Source organism: Ochlerotatus camptorhynchus, unplaced genomic scaffold, assembly GCF_037179485.1.
Source record: "Ochlerotatus camptorhynchus isolate MF236.1 unplaced genomic scaffold, CSIRO-AGI_Acam_v1.1 ptg000291l, whole genome shotgun sequence".
NCBI lineage: Eukaryota > Metazoa > Arthropoda > Insecta > Diptera > Culicidae > Ochlerotatus > Ochlerotatus camptorhynchus.
Window position 1 is genome coordinate 1,129,560 of NW_027040780.1, and position 19,637 is coordinate 1,149,196.

The 19,637-nt window shown below is 40.7% G+C and overlaps 1 protein-coding gene across 1 annotated transcript; it reads left to right on the forward strand.

Annotated features, from left to right (window-relative positions):
• The first annotated feature begins 10,172 nt into the window (after nucleotides 1–10,172).
• LOC135706779 (uncharacterized) lies at nucleotides 10,173–14,224 on the forward strand. The gene is made up of 6 exons (XM_065228433.1): nucleotides 10,173–10,343; nucleotides 10,408–11,116; nucleotides 11,184–11,592; nucleotides 11,655–11,714; nucleotides 13,241–13,471; nucleotides 13,535–14,224. Exons 1-6 carry the CDS (start codon nucleotides 10,327–10,329, stop codon nucleotides 14,020–14,022), a joined length of 1,914 nt encoding a protein of 637 aa, XP_065084505.1. The 5' UTR covers nucleotides 10,173–10,326; the 3' UTR covers nucleotides 14,023–14,224.
• Nucleotides 14,225–19,637: the final 5,413 nt, after the last annotated feature.

Genomic DNA, 19,637 nt, shown 5'->3' on the forward strand with positions numbered 1-19,637 from the left:
AATGGATGACGTTTTGCGGCAGAAAAAAAAAGCGGTTTTGACAATCAACGTCAGCGATCCTGGTGGCGGTTGAGTGAACCAGTATGTTAAGGAGTAGGATATTAATATTCAGCACAAGAAACACTTTTATTTTGGACTCGATTTTTTATATGCTCGCCCTAATAAAAATAACCATAAGAAAGAGCTTAACGACGTGTTCGGGGTATCATCCAAACCATTTGTGGGATGGTTCTACCATCCGGGTTACCGTTCGTTAATGGTTTTTATTTATTAGGGCGTTTAAACCAACTCAAATTTTGTCGGCAAGAGTGAGTTGAATTTACCGGGCATTTCCAGAAAAAAAATTCTTGAATATGAGAAAAATCAATAGTGATTTCTCGCGTCACTTTTCAAATAAACCAATGTAACATCAGAGTTGGTTGGAAATGCTAACATGAAGCTTTAGTGTGATGATTTATTAGCTAGAGAATGATCTTTAGAAGAGGGTAGGTGGATAGTTCCGTTAGAGTACGGCAGTATGAAAATTGAATAGAAGTTGAAAATGAGCGAAGGGCCATTAAAGCGACAGTTTTCAAAATGTAACATATCCACGATTTTGAGAAAATCGAAGTTGAAGTTCGACAGATCAGTGCCAACATTTCAAAGAGGCGTTATTGTATTTGTAAACAATGGCTTTAGCCGTCGATTTCTCGCAAATAAAAGCTCACTCATGAAAATTAATTACACCAGCAGATGGAGGAATGTTTCCTCTACCAGCTAGCATTGTTAATTTGGAGAAGTGAGCTTTTATTTGCGAGAAATCGACGGCTATAGCCATTGTTTACAAAAGCAATTACGCCCCTTTGAAATGTTGGCACTGAGATTATTATTTGAGCTGTTTAGAAACAATACATTTTGCAGTACTATTTTTAATGTAGTCAGTGAATAATAACGTTGAAAATTCAGTTGAAACGGTAAAATCACAATTTTGTTTTCAATGTCGCTACAATATATAATAAAAACCACATAGGACGTTTTGGCTAGTCAATTTGTACATCGGACATACTACATTGCACGGTAACCGCAATATACCCAATAATGACTACAAAGTAAGCATTTTCGAGGGAAACTGGGACTATCCATTAAATGAGTAAAATTTTACCCATTTAGATTTTAATGCGTGGGAAAACCCACTAGTCCATTATATAGCCCCCACGATTTGTGTAATCGTTTATGCTATGCTATGCTATGCTATTAAAATCAACAATATTTTTGTTGAAAACTATAATTAAACGAGCAAAGACATGTTGATCCATAAAAAGTAATGTTGTTTTAAACCACTGAATTTTCTCTGCGTGATACATATTTTTTCAAAACTTGGTTATGTCATTGATCGCAGGAAAATCCACGATGCAAATTAAAAATAAAATAGGTAGTTTTTACTCATGCATAGAAAAAAAAACACGAAGGATGACAAATACCCATTTCTGACGTATTCGTCAATTACTCATTAAAAAACGGAATCAAGCTCAACTTTGCATTAGGTTGAAGACAACAAATCAAGAAGACTGGCAACTTTGCCAGAATCGAAGCGACAGATACAGTAGCGCTGCACTTGAGTGAAGATGGAAGCAACGCATAGAAAAAAGAGCAAATACACAAACCCTTGAGGATGTAATCTTTACTATACAATAGGCCAGGCCGTATGAATAAAAAGAGTTTACTTTACTTTCCCGTGCTTTTCTTACGGGAAAAGTAAAGTAAACGCTTTTATTCATACGACCTAATTCTTTCGAAGCATTTACTTTTGAGCGGCAGATGTAATCGTAATCGTATCGTAACGTAACGTATCGTAACGTAACGGCTAAATCGTCAAACCTGCATAGATAAGCGCTCTGTTTTCGAATCGGTTTTAATAGTATCGTTTAATCCATTTGGACTGCAACTTCAGTGAATCGGTAAACAATTAGCTCCTGTACCATCCAACATAAAGTACGCATCGAGTTTTGCCCAAATCGAAGTGGTGAGCTGGTTTGAAAATTCACTCCCTGCTTCTATTCTGCCGCCATTGACAGTGATATTTCGTTGCCAGGAGTGTTTGTGTTTTCTTTAGGGAACGATCGGTGGTGTTACTCATTATCTGCTTTGTGCTCATACTGTATCTGTGTTAGTTGCTCTTTGGGTAGTACTATAATTTGCTGTTTCTGTTTTGCTCCAGTTATTCACACGTTCCACTGTTTACGATTAGATAGGATAGCGAAGGTGTTTATATACGACAGTCTCAAAAGTCGTGTTGTTCAACCTGAGCCAGTCCTGGTCAGAAGTTAAACAGTGCGTGCGGTGCTGATGCGTGAATAGAGTCGCTGTTGTTGTGTATATCGGCGGTCTCAAAAGTTGGTATACATCAGCTCGGCTAGATTCTGGTTCTGGTCGGATGCTTTGGTGGATTCTGAGCGAGACGGTTATTTCGCATTGTATAGGAAACCTAGCTTGCAATTGTACAGTGCAGTTCTAGTTTCAGGGTAGATTTCTGAGTTTTGCTATTTCCTGTTTCCAACTGAATTTACATACTTCTCCTGGTAGGGACTTCTCTCTGAAAGTGTGCTGCAGAAACGTAGGGTGAATTTGATGATCATGGATCCATGTAGAATTTGTGGCAATCCAACTGAGCCCACGGATAAGACCGTCCTGTGCAGTGGATCATGCGCAAAATTTTTTCACCCCTGCTGTGTTGGATTAAACGCGACGAATCACAAAGCCTGGACGGCGAATGTGGGACTACTGTGGTTTTGTGACATCTGCCGAGTAAATTTCAATCCTGTTGTCATGGACCGAGAGACAGTGCTGCTGAAAACTTTAAGGGATCTTCTGGTACGTGTGGATTCCATGGACCTGCGCATCGGACAATATGGAGAAAATTTGAAAGTTCTCAATACCATGTTATCGGCTGTACCATCTAACAGAAGGGAATCCAGTGCATCCAATCGTCTCCAGCAATTACTTTCCGGCTGTTCTGGTGGCGGGCTTGCGGATTTTCATTCGAGTATTGATCGGATAAACCTGGACAGTTCCTTACAATCGCAGTTGGAGAACTCATCAGCTGGTGAGGATGGTCTGGCAGCTCTATCACCTATCGTGGAAAACAATTCTGTGAACCAACTCACAGCCACCCAAAATACTGCAAGTTCCGTTTCGACTGCATCTACCAATACTATTGCAACTGTTATGCTACTACCGCTGCTGCTGCTGCTGCTGCTGCTGCTGCTACTGTCACTACTCCTGCTCCAACTACCATTGCCTCCACTACTACTGCTGCCACCTCTGCCACGTCTACTGCTACTGCTACTGCCACTGCTGCTGCCAGTACTCCTGCTGCCACTTCAACTGCTGCTACTGCTTCCACCTCCACCGCTCTCTCTTCCTCATCATCTGCTGCAACGATCACCACTAACCCGGGAGATGATGAACAACGAAACCCACAAACGGAATGTCGTCTGAGAGTTGCAAATAGGAACCAACGTCAACGTGATCAGACTGAAGAAGTGCTGAGGTCTTTCTATGTAACACCATTCGCCATTGATCAAACAGAAGTCGACATCCTGGAATACATCAAAGAGATTTCGAACGCTGAGAATTCTACACTTCGCTGTGCCAAGTTAGTTCCGAGAAATAAAAACATCGATGAGCTAACATTCATCTCCTTCAAGGTGACGGTATCTGATGACCTGGTTGGTATTGTCAGTGATTCCTTCTACTGGCCCGAAGGCGTTCAGGTCCGTGAATTCGAATCAAAAAACGCGAATCGACCAGTGAGCCTTCAGCAGTCCTAACAAATGAGATGATGATCAGTTCCGAGGTAAGGCCCGATGATGTCTATGAATCGGTTAATTCACGTTGCATTGCTGATACGATCATGAAACACTTTATTGAGAAACCCGCTAGGAACTACATTAAAATTGCCTTCCATAATGTTCGCAGCATTGTTAAAAATATTGATTATTACAGAACCTTCTTTCAGAACTCAAAGCTAGCTGTGTTGGGGATTGTTGAGTCTTGGTTGAAGTCTTCAATAACTAACAAATTTGTTGAGTTAGATGGCTACAAAATTGTTCGTTCTGATCGACTTTTAGACAATAAGAAGCGAGGCGGAGGAGTTGCTTTCTATCTAAACAGTAAAGCAAAGTATAAGGTTCTTGCTAAGTCTGATGCTGGTGATGAAATTGATTACCTTTTTGTTAAATTAGTTCATTCAAAGCTTGTGTGTGGCATTGTCTACAGACCTCCAGATGTAAGGGTTTCTAAACTTAACAGTATTTTCGAACTTGCGCTGGAAATCAGTGCTACTGAATCTCATTTCGTATTGATGGGCGATTTCAATATAAATTTGTGTGACACTTCTTCACCTGTTACAAACAAGTTAATCGATATGGTTAAATCGCTTTCTGTTAAAATTTTGCCTCTTTCCCCCACTTGTCATAAATCAGGCTGCAGTTCATCTTTTATTGATTATGCACTTGGAAATTGTACGTTTAACGTTAGCAACATTTTTCAATCTTCTATAGGAGGTGTTAGCGATCATGATTTGATCTGCTTCGATTACAGAGTTAAGGTACCTCATCAACCTCCAGCTGTGTATTGGACAAGAGAATATCTCAAGATAAACACCGATAGTTTAATAGCTGACTTGCAAAGGTACAATCTTGATGCTATTTATTACTGCAACTCAGTTGATGGAAAATTACAAATTCTAAACGATATGCTTTATTCTGTCATTGATGATCATGCCCCGTTGAAAATGAAAACTACTGTTGATCCTAGTGCTCCATGGATTAATCCATACATCAAAAATCTCTTCCAAAAACGATCTGAAGCTTATGATAAATGGAAAACAGATAAACCCAGCGCAGCTAAATGGAATGCTTTTGCAAGGTTGCGAAATAGGTCAAACCGTGTAGTGAAACAATCTAAGTACACTTACTTCTCTCGGCTCCTTAACCCTTCTCTTTCTTCCAATAAACTTTGGGAGAATATAAAACGTTTGGGACTTTCAAAAACTCAAAGTAGAGCAGGTGGTGGTGATGTGTGTAACATCACTGCCGAATCATTGAATCAGTTCTTCATGTCAAATCAAGCTCCTATTACTTTTGATGAACAATCTGTGGCTGGTAGGTCCTCGTCATCTTCTTTTTCATTTAGGAATGTAACGAATGAAGAAGTCCTGACCGAATTCAATTCCGCGTCCAGTGATTCTATCGGCTTTGACCAGTTACCACTCAGCGTTTTGAAAAAAACTCTTGTTGTCATTCTTCCTACCATAACGAACTTATACAATCACATTATAACAACTTCAACATTTCCACAGCTTTGGAAGATAGCACGTGTTGTACCTATTGGCAAAATTGATAATCCAATGAACAACAAGGACTACAGACCGATTAGCATCCTACCTGCTATTTCCAAAATTTTTGAAAGTCTTCTGACTAAACAATTAAACGATTATCTGATTCATAATACGTTACTATGTCCTTTACAATCTGGTTATCGTAAACATTGCAGTACTACAACAGCTTTGATTAAAATAGAAAACGATATAAAAACTGCGCTTGACAAACGTAATCTAACAGTTCTAGTTCTTTTGGATTTTAGTAAAGCTTTCGATTCTATCAATCATAAATTGTTATGTCGGAAGCTACGTAGTTTTTTCTATCTCGATACAACTTCTGTAAACTTACTTTCCTCATATCTTACGGGACGAACGCAATATGTTGAATTTAATAATACAAAATCGGAACTTTTGAATGTAACAAGTGGTGTGCCACAAGGATCTGTTCTAGGTCCACTGTTATTTTCCATGTTCATCAATGACCTTCCAAGTATTTTAAATTATTGTGCTTACCATCTCTATGCTGATGATGTTCAGTTATACCTCTCTGGTAAAGTCGAAAATTTACAAAATATCGTACGTTGTGTTAATTCGGATATTTCAAAAATTTGTGAATGGAGTGTAACAAACGGCTTACAATTAAATGCAAACAAAACTCAAGCAATCATATTTAAAAATAGATCAGTAAACATTTCAGATGCTTCTTGCATTATGATAGGTGATACCGCAATAGCATATTCAGATGTTGTTAAGAATTTGGGAATAATAATGGACTCGCATCTGAACTGGACTGCACAAGTAAACAGTGTTTCAAAAAAAGTATTTTTTGGTCTGCATTCATTAGTGCTGTTGAGAGACTGTACTCCTAAACATATTCGTTTGAAATTAGCTCGAAGTCTTCTAGTTCCGCTATTTAACTATGCTGATGTTCTATATACATCTACTTCCTCCAATAATAGTCGAAAATTACAACTTGCATTTAATGCTGTTACAAGATATGTTTATAAAATTCCTCGCTTTGAACATATTGGCATCAATCACAAGGGGATTTTAGGTTGCACTTATGAAAATTACGTAAAGCTGAGAGTATGTACCCAAACTTACAAAATTCTGAATGAAGGTCCTGTTTATTTGCATAATTTATTTTCATTTTTGAGGTCATCTCGCTCAAGAAATTTATCACTCGCTAGATGTCGTACAGAGATCTACAGATCCTCTTTTCATCAACGTGCTGCGAAATTATGGAATGAACTGCCTATGAATTGCAAACAAGCTGCCTCATACGTATACTTTAAAAATCAATGTAAACAATTATTTTCGAGACGGAACTGATCATCTCTCAGTGTAGTACGAGCTTTGAGAACACATGTGGTTATTTGTACTACGCTTAATACTTGTATTAAATAAATAAATAAAATAAAATAAAAAAAAGATGAAGCAGTTGTACCTTAGCGTTTGTATGAGAAAATGGAAGAGTTGCCAGTCTTCTTGATTTGTTGTCTTCGATTAGGTCCTAAGTAACATTGATCAATTCTCTTCCTCGACTTTCTCTATCCTTAATAACTTGAGCACATAAGCGTTTTTTGTTGTGTTTGTACTATCAGATGCTAGATAAAAGCTTCTTTTATCGATCTGTGTGATGAAAATACCTGGAAATGTCTTTACATGACACTTATTTTTTATGTTTTGTGCTAACGTAAGAACTACATGACATTCACAAGACGCGACGCGAGACAAGACACAACACTTATCGTTCTTACAACTTTAAAATAAATTAAAATTTACCTTACTGTCGACCGGTTTCGGGCGTGATGCTGCCCATCTACGGGACAATGTCCGACTGATTACTTGGATGTTCATACGTTGTTCCGTACACGTCCAAAAAGAAGAGAAGAGAAGCTACTGGATTCTCAGATTTGTCAGGTTGAAAAGGCAGGATATAATGGGGGGTTCATCTTCATTCATTAATGGTTCAGCAGCATTGGTGATGAATGATGATTCCCAGGCGTTTAGATGTGTAGTTTTTCTGACGGATTTAATGAGTTTTGCACCTTTCCAGTCAATGTTATGGTTTAACGTAATTGTGTGTACTGCCACAGCTGATTCATTTGATTTTCTGTTGTCTACAGCATGTTTATGTTCCTTTAGGCGGACCTTTACTTTGCGGCGCGTTTGTCCAATATAGACTGAAGGACAATCCTTGCATGGAATTTGATAAATTCCAGACTGTTCATCCGGTGGAACTTTATTTTTCAAATTACACAACAGGTCATGCAAAGTGTTGTCGCTCTTGTGTACTACCTGTAGTCTTTGTCGCTTGAGTGTGGATTTGATTGGATTCGTAATTTTGGGATAGAACGGCAGGCTGATTCTTTTTATTTCCTCTCCCATTGGTTCTAGTGTGGTTATATTTTGTAGGTGCTTCTTTCGTTTGTGTTTTTGGAGAATTTTGTCCACGAACTCCTTTTCATACCCATTCACTTCAGCCGCTTTGTAGATACGAATTCTTTCCTCTGCAAACTCGTCATCTTCCATGGGTACATTGTAAACACGGTGTCTTCCTCATTCCATGGCACACCGTGTTTACAATGTACCCATGGAGGATTTAATCCACTTTTCTTTAAAATGGATAAAATTTTACTCATTATTGGGATCTTTTAAGTAGCGTACACGCTATTTCAAAACTACCCAAATTTGGGTACAATCCACCCAGATCTGTCAAAACTGAACCTACCCAAAAATGGGTAAACTATGTTGGGAGTGACAAGTTGACAAATTAACAACGTCGATTGGCAAATCAAAGTTGGCACTCGTGGAGAATAGAAGAACTATGAAAGTGATGATGGTTTCAAAATTTTCCACGGGGAAGTATACGAGTGCAATCTTAAAATGCTTTTATTTTGAAAATGGAGCATTTTATTTAAATCTGGTTACTGCTACAGTGGTAGAAAAGCGGAAGTCTATGTTTACACCTAAAAATCTGAAAAGAAATTATGTTTTCTGTATTATATGTCTATTGAGTAGTCCTGAAGTTTTCTACTAACGTAGCACTAACCAGATTTGAATAAAATGCTCCATTCACAAAATAAAAGCATTTTAAGATTGCACTCGTATACTTCCCCGTGGAAAATTTTGAAACCATCATCACTTTCATAGTTCTTCTATTCTCCACGAGAGCCAACTTTGATTTGCCAATTGGCAAATCAAAGTTGGCACTCGTGGAGAATAGACGAACTATGAAAGTGATGATGGTTTCAAAATTTTCCACAGAGAGGTATACGAGTGCAATCTTAAAATGCTTTTATTTTGAAAATGGAGCATTTTATTTAAATCTGGTTGTTGCTACAGTTGTAGAAAAGCTGAAATCTATTAATACACCTTAAAATCTGAAAAGAAATTATTTTTTCTATATTATATATCTATTCAGTAGTCCTTAAGTTTTCTACTAACGTAGCATCAACCAGATTTAAATAAAATGCTCCATTTGCAAAATAAAGGCATTTTAAGATTGAACTCGTATACCTCACCGTGTAAAATTTTGAAACCATCATCACACTTATAGTTCATCTATTCTCCACGAGTGCCAACTTTGATTTGCCAATTGGCAAATCAAAGTTGGCGCTCGTGGAGAATAGAAGAACTATAAAAGTGATGATGGTTTCAAAATTTTCCACGGGGAAGTATACGAGTGCAATCTTAAAATGCTTTTATTTTGCAAATGGAACATTTTATTTATATCTGGTTGCTGCTACAGTGGTAGAAAAGCTCAAATCTATGTGTACACCTAAAAATCTGAAAAGAAATGAATTTTTCTATATTATTTGTCTATTGAGTAGTCCTTAAGTTTTCTACTAACATAGCACCAACCAGATTTAAATAAAATGTTCCATTTGCAAAATAAAAGCATTTTAAGATTGCACTCGTATACTTCCCCGTGGAAAATTTTGAAACCATCATCACTTTTATACACGCTATTTTGAGGCTACTCATTTTTGAGTCGAAAATCACTCAGTCCAGCCAAAAGGGAAGTTACTCAAAAATGAGTAATCAAGCTTTTACTCAAATTTGAGTAAACGTGCCTATGGAAGAAACTGGGTAACGGTTACTCAGATTATGACATTTGTCAACTGAGTAACCGTTACCCGTTTCGGAAGAAACGAATGAGGGAATGCTTCATAAATGAGTTGTTTCGTCCAGGAAGAATATTAAAAAAACATTATGAAAATGATAATTCTGTATTTATTGATACCAACGAACTGTTAGAGTTGTACACCTTACCAAATAGCTGCTGATAGTTTTGGCCATCCAGGTCATTACGTAGCTGCTTCACTTCTGAAAACTAATTTTAAACTCACTGCGCAAAAACCGCCTGTTCACAACTTCAAAGTTCGCCATTTTGAACTTAGAGAAAAATGATATCAGACCCATTTACCCAGAATCTGGGTAGATCCAACTCATCGGAGCAAAACCAGTTTACTCATTTTTTGACAGCTCCATACAGCATGCCAAAATGAGTGCGATCCACCCAGTCACTGAGTAGCCTCAACATAGCGTGTAGTTCTTCTATTCTCCACGAGTACCAACTTTGATTTGCCAATCGGATTCATGTCGATGTTGTTCCTTTTTTAACTTGCAACTGCCAACACATAGTTTACCCATTTTTGAGTAGGTTCAGTTGAGACAGATCTGGGTGGATTCTACCCAAATTTGGGTAGTTTTGGAATAGCGTGAAAAGCTACATTCCGAACCCCCTTGCGGAGATTTCGAAAACGTCAAAAGTCACCAAAAAGTAGAAAATTGGTTGGCTGCTGCAGTTGGAATTTTGCTTGAGTAAAAATCTTCATAATTTTATCCATTTTCGTCTCATTTGAGGCATTATTGGAGTATTAAAAGTATTTTCAAGTGATCGGCAATCGACGGTTCTCATTTTAAACTTATATTAAGCCATCTAAAGTGTGTTTGTTATGAGGAAAAGGGGAGGGTAAGTTTGAGGCTTCTACTTTGCATTGGATTGACTTTCATTGTGGAAAATTTTCTTCGTTCAGCTACCGTCGCAGCCGCAGCCGAAGCCCCCGCCGCGGAGGGGGCTCACAGAAGCAGCGGTATGATATCAGCAAAGGCCAACTGATGCTTAAGCCAGTCAACTGGAACCACTATAAGTTGGAACCTGTGACGCGATTGAGCTACCGTCCGAAAGTCGATTACAGACGCTCCGAACGAGAGATTTCCGAGTGGAAAAAGTCCAAGGAAATCACTATTAAGGGACGAGAAACTCCGGATCCGGCGCTGACATTTGAGGAGGTAGGATTCCCTTCGGAAATTGCGGATGAATGGCGTTTTGCGGGATTTACTACTCCCACCCCGATTCAAGCGCAAGGCTGGCCGATCGCACTTTCCGGCAGGGATATGGTCGGCATAGCGAAGACCGGTTCCGGCAAAACGCTTTCATATCTTCTGCCGGCTTTGATGCATATTGATAAGCAGACGAGACTTCGTCGGGGAGATGGACCGATTGCATTGATTTTGGCACCGACTCGGGAACTGGCCCAGCAAATCAAACAAGTTACGGATGATTTTGGGCGCGCTATGAAAATCAAGAATACCTGTCTGTTTGGTGGTGGTGGCAAGCGACAACAGAGTGGCGATCTGGAATACGGTGTCGAGATAGTTATTGCCACTCCAGGGAGGTTGATTGATTTTCTGTCTACTAATCATACCAATCTTCGACGTTGCTCGTATTTGGTATTGGATGAGGTAATTGTGCGCTGGGGAATTTGGGAGACCAGTGCCGTTTTGTATTCATGAGCTATTTTTCTTTTAGGCGGATCGTATGCTGGACATGGGTTTCGAACCGCAGATTCGAACAATTATTGAACAGATTAGGCCGGACCATCAGACCATGATGTGGTCTGCCACATGGCCCGATGCCGTTGCCCGTTTGGTGAAGGATTATCTCAAGGACTACATTCAGATCAATGTAGGTTCACTTAAGCTAGCAGCCAACCATAACATTCTGCAGATCATTGACGTCTGTCAGGAGTTCGAGAAGGAAGCAAAGCTGAGCATTCTGTTGCGTGAGATTATGGCCGAGAAGGAGTGCAAGACGATAATCTTCATCGAGACGAAGAAACGTGTCGATGACATTACCCGTAAAGTGATCCGCGACGGATGGCCAGCGATGTGCATTCACGGCGATAAGTCACAGAGGGACCGTGAATCTACTCTGAATTGTAAGTGTGGTTGGAATGTGTGGATTGGCCGGATCTCTTCTGAACTAATCTTAAATTTACAGCATTCCGTACAGGAAAGACTCCAATTCTGATTGCTACCGATGTTGCAGCCAGAGGATTGGGTAAGTTTGTTTAAGGCCTTTGCATTATAGCTTACTGTTTGGAATACTCAAATCGATTGATTATCATCGACTAGCGAGCTAGGGGGCTGTTCATCAACCATGTATTGGCAATTGTCTGCGGTCCATACAAATTTCCAAAAATGTGTATGGACGATTTTCTACGCAGGGGGAGGGGGTTCTAAAACCTATCATAAATGGTCTACGTAGTTTATGAACAGTCCCTAGTTGATATCGCTAATTGGGCGACCTTTCCTTAAATATCGAGCTTTCAAGAGACAGTTTTGTTCATATTTAAAAACAACAAAAAGTCAGTCTGGGTTGATATTGGAATCTACCGAACTGTTTTTTGTAAACCGATTCTAACGGAAAGGTCGTACAATACGTATAAATAGTGCTTTTATGATGTGCTTTGTCCAGTTGTTCCATCAATGTTACTCATACATAAAATCACCCGAAAATATACATAAAATGGTATGAAAACGTTCCTGGAAATGGTCAACAAGCCTCTAGAGCATTTTCAGTATCGATTTGAAATCAATTTCGGTTGCAGTACCCAAAAAAGGTTAAGTGCTGAAAATGCTCCAAGCTTCAGTAAGTACCACCAACATCCCATCCCAAGTCAGCTTGTACCTAAATATATTCCACAACATGTTCTAAGATTCCAATAACAACAGCTCAGCGCCAAATGTCCTTCTCTGAATAAAACTAGGCATCTATTCTATTCTTCCAGAGGCACACAGTAAAACGTCTGCCTTGTTCAGAAATGTGTAGCAAAGAAGTTGCGAAATAGTAACGCAATCTGCTTTGCTCGGAAGAACAGAACAGACCTGCAATGTCACAAAGTCGTGTGTGCCTCTTCCTGTGCGTTTCCGGGTGTGGTGCCAAGGCGAGCGCGTGGTGGTGATGGTGTTTAACGGCTAAAACACTGCGCAACCGCACGCACGGCTACACGAACATCCCTGGCCTGCCTTCCCAACCGCTGCGTGGCCGGCCCTGCCCCGGTTGGCCGTTGTGGTGGACTCCGGGATCGGCTTCCGGTAATCTTCACTGCCCGACCACCAATGGACCGACCGACTGAGTTTCGTCTCCCTAAGTTCGATCTGTGCCATCCATCCTCAACACACGTTGTCGGGTCGCTGGTGGTTGGCGGTGTGTCGTCTGGTGCGCTAACACAAGAGTCGAGACAGAGATTCATCCGCGGATGGTCCCGTTTCTCCATCCGTTCATCCCACTTGCACGTGTTGTCGGCCACTAACAATCGAGACGGTGGCCTACCGGCTTCCACTGCTCGTCACGCGATCGCTGCCAGACCGCTAGCCATCCTCCTTGGTGGTTCCTGGTGCGAACAGGTTAGCCGTCGAAACATCACGAGTCTGCTAGACAAGATAAACTACGAAGGATAAGCAAATATGATTTACTATTGTTTCTTTTCTTATTGAATTAAAGCTAGATTACATTAACCCTTCGTTTTCGAACCGTTAGTCATTGGTTCCAGAATAAGCTCTAATATATGGCATCACTTGCAGATGTGGACGACGTAAAGTTTGTTATCAACTTTGATTATCCCACTACGTCTGAAGATTACATTCACCGTATTGGGCGCACTGGCAGATCGAACAACACCGGAACGGCTTACACTTTTTTTACTCCGGACAACGCTGGAAGGGCTCGCGAACTGATTGACGTGCTGAAGGAGGCAAAACAGGTCATCAACCCCAAATTAATGGATTTGACGAACATGCGCGTCAAGGGAAGAGGTATGTTCGATCTTTTATTCTACGATCATAACGCCAATCAACTCGTCTCGTTTCATTCCACAGGCAAACGCAACCACATGAACTCGCGCTATCCTCGGGAACGTCGATCCCGTTCCTTCGACCGGCGAGGCACCTTCAGACGTGGTTCATATTCCCGTTCCCGTTCTCGCTCTCGTTCCCGATCCCGTTCCCGTTCGGTGTCGCCTCGATTCTCCAAGCGGGACGTGTACCGTCCGGTAAAGCGCAGCGCGTCCCGTGACAGTCGCAGCGACACTAGCAGCCGTAGCGACAATCGTGCAAAAAAGAGCTCCCGCAGAGTTAGTCGTTCGGCTAGCAGATCGCCACCGCCGGCACGTAGCAATGCAGGAAAAGCAGGCAGCGCTGGCGACAGGAAACGCAACGGCAAAAGTAAATCACCGAGCACCCGTCGGTACCGGAGCCGTAGCCACAGCCGCAGCCATAGCCGCAGTCGCAGCCGCGAGGGAAGATTCCGCTCGACAAAGAACGGCACCACCACCAACGGCTCCACCTACGACCGTGACCGGTATTAAAACTGACCGATGAACGTGTTTTTACCCAACTCAGTATATCCGGCACAGAAGTAATCTTTTCATATGCCTATTATGATCAAAACCGCCAGCAGTGTAGAACAATCCATAAATTATTTTTACTATACTGTACTTCCCTATTAGGTAGTAGAAGCACCGACGAACCGACATGCCACAGGAGCATTTCGTTTGTCCACAATTCTAATTGTCAAACGAGCGATTCGCAAACCAAGGCATTACAAATTATACGTGGGTTCGTGTCCTTGCTCATGGTATGACGTGATCGGATGAATAGATGTCGGTAGTGTTTAATGTATTTTAAACATGGCGTTTTAGGTACAAATTTGAAAGTAGCTTGTATAAGCTGTCACGTCGGTTCGTCGGTGGTAGAAGCACCCTTCTGGCACGTGGCAACATTGATTGTTTCTAGCCACAGTTTTTGGTAATTATGTTATCTTTCACGTAAAGAAAAGGGATTTATGAGAAAGTGCTTAAAACTAATTCGATCTGTTATATTTCTACTATTTTTTTTTTCTATTTTAAGCATTCAGCTGTACAAACTGCAAAAACTAAAATACAAAAGTGAGATTTTTCATTTATCTATTTTTCATTCTGTCTGGTCATCTAAGAATCACCATATTCGCGTAATAAATAAGACACAATAAGCATGGTATTCATTTTTTTAGGGAAAGAAATCCTCCACTTCACCCTGGTGGGCGTTGGCCAAATTTGGATTTTTCAGATGTAATCCTAAATAGGACCTAGATTATTTAATACTCTAGTAACCTCAAGTCCGTGCTCTGTCACAATGTTTCATTGTGATTAATCAACACTCAAAGGGATAAAATATCAAATTTGGGGTGAATTTGAAAGAAAGGGAACTTGGAGTGTAGAGCGCACTGCCCACTGGACGATTCTGAAGCCTGGCCAAGTGAGTGGGGTATGGGTTTATTTGATTGAACGTCATTTCCAATGTATATATTGATACATTCAAACCATTGGCATTTGAGATAAAACAGAGATAGGATGCGGAGGGCCCGCTTAGGGGAAGCGTAACCCATGTTATGGTTTCCATTTATTAAATAGTTCAGATAGGCTCGAAATTACATGTTCATAGTGAGAAAAGTACCATATGGGGCCCGTTCACTGATCAAAATCAGATTCACAACGTCAGACCCTGCCCAAGAATAAGGGGATTGACGATGACTTGTCAAGTTTTATTTTGAATTTGCGTTTAGCATTTAATACTCTAGTAAATCTCGCGTCCGTGCTCATTCACAACAGTGTGAGGTGTCAATACTCACTGGGTCATATGTCTTAGACCAGTTCCAGATTAGTTTGCTATTAATATCTTCTGCATCGCAGTTCGCGATAGATTACTAAATATGGGTTCTCTTTTCCGACCATAATAGTGTGAGGGAAGGGGGTGAGTTCTGGATCAACAATGGAGGGGGGCCCATCGGCATTTGTGGGCAGACCGTCCAAAGCCCATTCCTCACAGATCGGGGGCTGCTCACGCGGGCCAACACCATCTTCGTGTAGGTGGAAGTTTCCCCTATCCGATGATGGTGTTGGTTTGCGTGGGTGGCCTTCGCTTTGTGAGTGGGGGGCTTTGGAGCGGTTTGTTTACGAGTGCTGATGGTCCCTTTTCTATTGTTGATCCAGAGTTAAACGTTGCGATATGAGAGCGAATAGAGGCAAATAAATAGGGAAGACAACACCATGACCCAAATAAGTAACCAATGCATGCGGCTCACACTTAACTTGTTCTATTTCTTTCTTTCGTTCTTTCTTCCTATCATGTACTAATATTAACTGCCTGAGGACAAATGGGAACACGACCAGAAGATCAATAGGAGAAAAAGAAAATTAGAACAAGAAAAGAAGAATTAAACTTGCACCGGCAAGAGGAAGCAGACAGAAAGGATCATGCCGGTTGGAGACAGCCAATGTATACTGGACGAAGCTTGTATCTAGGAAAAGTCATATGTGCAGGAAACCGTAAGTAGGATAAGAATCGTAAAAGGTGTGTGCTTGCTTGATAAGATCCTAACTTTACTTTAAATACACGGTAGGAATCGAATATCCATTTATGATTAAGGTTTTGCCTATTTTTCAGTGGGAGTGGCAATACTCATTGATGAGTGATTTATCGTACCCATTTATTAGTAACTGTTAGCAGCTAATGATTAATTGATTTACCTATTTTAGAATTACCTATACTTCACATCAGAACCTCATTTCCTTCAATTACTACTCCGTCGCAGCACACACCTTATATGGATCGCTAACCTTTATTTAGTTTCAGTATTTATAATCAAAAGGTGAGTTTTAAAAGTATAATTACCATGCATATAGATAAGTTAATGTACCAGAACCTGGACGGACACGAGCCTACCCAGAGGAGGACCCGGATACGACCACCCATGTGTGTCTAGAGTATCGCACGAGCTGACGAGTGCAACGGGAAGGACAGTAGGTGTATAGACTAGGGGGTTGGTCCATAGATAAGCCTTCTTAGCGGAAGGCACAGCCTATGCACTGAACAATTACAATTACAAGAAATCCTCCACTTCACCCTACAACCGATGAACCAGTTAAACCGAAAGCTTTTTGTTTTACTTTTCATTCGTTAGGTGAATAAACTGGCTGCCTACTAACAAATCATAGCACCTGCGATCCTCTACGCAGCTCCGGTGTGGGAATCATCTGCACAGACTAATAGAAACGAAATCCAGGTCGCTCAGAATAGAGTGTTGAGGATGGTCCTTGCTCGTCCTTTCGACACAATAATTTCCAATCTCCACCTAGAGGCGAACGTTCCAACATTAGATTTTAAAATTGATTACATCAATACTAGATTTGTGCAGAAATGCAACACATCAGAACATGCTTTGATCAGAGTCGATGTTATACTTTGCTTGTTTGGTACCCCGCTTGACAGATCGATTGGTACTTCTGGCTTCACACTTGGCGGGACTCTTATTATAACATTGACTCTGGCTTTGATAAGCAATTTGTATATAGTATAGGTTAGGTGTATATAGTAGTTGTCGGTTAGTTGTAGTTGTAAATGGTAGTTTTAACAGTTTTAAGTAGCCTTTTTTTTCAATTTCAAACAAACCAATCCCACCTAGGTGTGAATGCTCTAAACAGGCCCAATAGGACCTAAGAGGGATAGGACTAGTAACTAAAATAATAATTATAAAAATTTCAAATTAACTACACACAAAAAGACGTAGTGTCACTTGAGAATTCAAATATGTTAAACACATAAATAAAAAATAAACAATTTAAAGTAAAAAAATGCCTCCCTTCACCCTGACCATTACTTCATTTACACGGACAACCTAAGCTCACTGGAGGATATTCGTTCAATGAGGCCGATGAAGCACTCGTCGTATTTCCTGTTTTGAATACGATCTACCCTAAGTGCTTTATCTAATTGATCCTACACTATCATCTTGGTTTGGGTCCCTTCTCATTGATCTATTCCGGGTAACGAGAAGGCGGACTCAAACCGCCTTTAATGAGCAAGTCCTCACCAATTGGCAATAAAAGTGGAGTGATTGTAATTTGGGAAGATGGCTGCATTCTATTCTCCCACATGTGTCAAACAAACCATGGTTTAAAGGGTTGGGCATGCACCGTAACTTTATTTGCATTTAAAATTTGTAGGGTCTTCGAAACGCGGTAATCCTTTATAAAAATAATAGGAAGTGAAAAATACTTGTGGACAGCCGGCAGGAGCGTTGCTAGATATACAAATTTATTGGTATTTGTACCGATAAAGTCCTCTAGGTAAAAATATGGACGTCTGTCAAAAGTTGCTCCAATAAAACCGTCAAAATGCACTGTTTTGCTCGATTGGAACAACTATTTCAGTTTTGTGGTGATATTCGTCAATCCAGCTTTCCATGCTCGGTAATGGCGGTCTGTTTGTATGAATAAATGTATCCTTCACTGTGCTTTTTGACACTAACTGGAGGGCGTATGTTGTTCCATTTTCTTCTGTTCCTGGGAGAGGGAAAGGGAGGGGTCAAAATCCGAACATCCAGATAGCGTCAAAACGCACAGTGAAGGATACATTTATTCAAACCAACAGGCCGCCATTACCGAGCATGGAAAGCTGGATTCTTTTACCACCGACAAACTTTTACACCACCGACAAACCTACATGAAACTTAAACTTAACGCTTGATCGAGAATCCATAACGGCCGATTCAAATGTGCAGCGATCCCATCTTTCAAAACCATAAAAATGTTTTATCTATATAAATTTTATTTTTCCAAAATAGATTAGACACGAACCAACTCATAAATTTTGTACGCGTGTTCGTGACTAGGATAAATATTTTCCGCGAACACGGCGGTAGATGTCAGTTTTGTGCTATGATCAGAAATTTCTTTGTAATTTGTTTGATCATTCATGTCGGTTTGTCGGTGGCCAATCTATATATACAGTGTATCTCAAAATTGAGCGTACATATGTCCTTAAATTTTAGAAAAAAACACCTTTTTTCATTTCGTTTATTTGGCAGGCTCAAATGTTAAAAACTTAGCGGAGCCGAGTAACATGGAATACCAATTTTGGTACTCAAAATATTAACAAAAGATATAAAAATGCATATTATTATAGGATTTTCGTGGGTGGCGATCGAAGCGCGACAAAGCGATCTTCTCCCGTGCACGCAACTTCTTTCTTTCCCGAATTTGTTCCTCATTTTCATTGAACCCGAATCGTGATCGCTGCTGCTGCTTCTGAACGTCGTTTCCCGTTGCATGCTCTCCGCTACTCTCGTCGGTCGTCGGGGTCGTCACGTCCATTTCGTTATTTTCACTCAACATCTCCAACCCCGTGTCCGTTTCCTGGTCGCTAATGACAAACGATGCACCTTCCACCACTACACCCAGCATACGTACTGCTGCTGTTTTGTTTTCTTTCACTTTGCTTTCCTTTTTCCTTTAGTTGCTTCTCCGGTTCCTTCCGAGCCTTCCGCTTGGGGCAGGAAAGCTTCCGGTGTCCGTCCGCCTTACACAGAAAACATTTATCTTTGTTGCCATCATAAAATATATTTCCTTTGCGATTGAAGAAATATAATGGTTGATTTAATGACGTAGGGATTTCCTTCTTCACATCCATATATATACCGCGTATCCCTGTATAGCTTGAGCTTGATTGACCGCCCACAGTTGCTACTCTGTTACTGCCAGATCAGCTGTAATTACACAGAGAACCAATAGACGATGCTTGGGACTAGCAATCATCCTCAATGTGTAAAAACTGGTGATCTTAAATTAGGCAATACCAGCGCCGGCCGCGCCCGAACACAGGTCAAGAAAGGAATGGGAAGGATTGTGTTGACATGACACTCGCTTTGATGGAAGCCGAGAACACCTCTCCACTTCCACGAGGAATCACTGGGATGTTGGATAAGAGGGTTGGGTTTGCAGCAGGGTTCGTTTTGGTAAACGATAAGCTGAATTGTCCTAACGATCATATAACGCGAAGGAGCTTGGGACTAAACCCACGGTCTTCTGCTCAGTAAGCAAAAACGTTTGCCACTAAGCAGACGAGCACCTTTTTAATCACCGAGTTGCTGTTATTACCATGTAGT

Coding starts and splice junctions, on each gene's coding strand:
- LOC135706779 (XM_065228433.1), top strand. Junction 11,117..11,183: donor CGTATTTGGTATTGGATGAG/GTAATTGTGCGC, acceptor TTTTTCTTTTAG/GCGGATCGTATGCTGGACAT. Junction 11,593..11,654: donor CCGTGAATCTACTCTGAATT/GTAAGTGTGGTT, acceptor TTAAATTTACAG/CATTCCGTACAGGAAAGACT.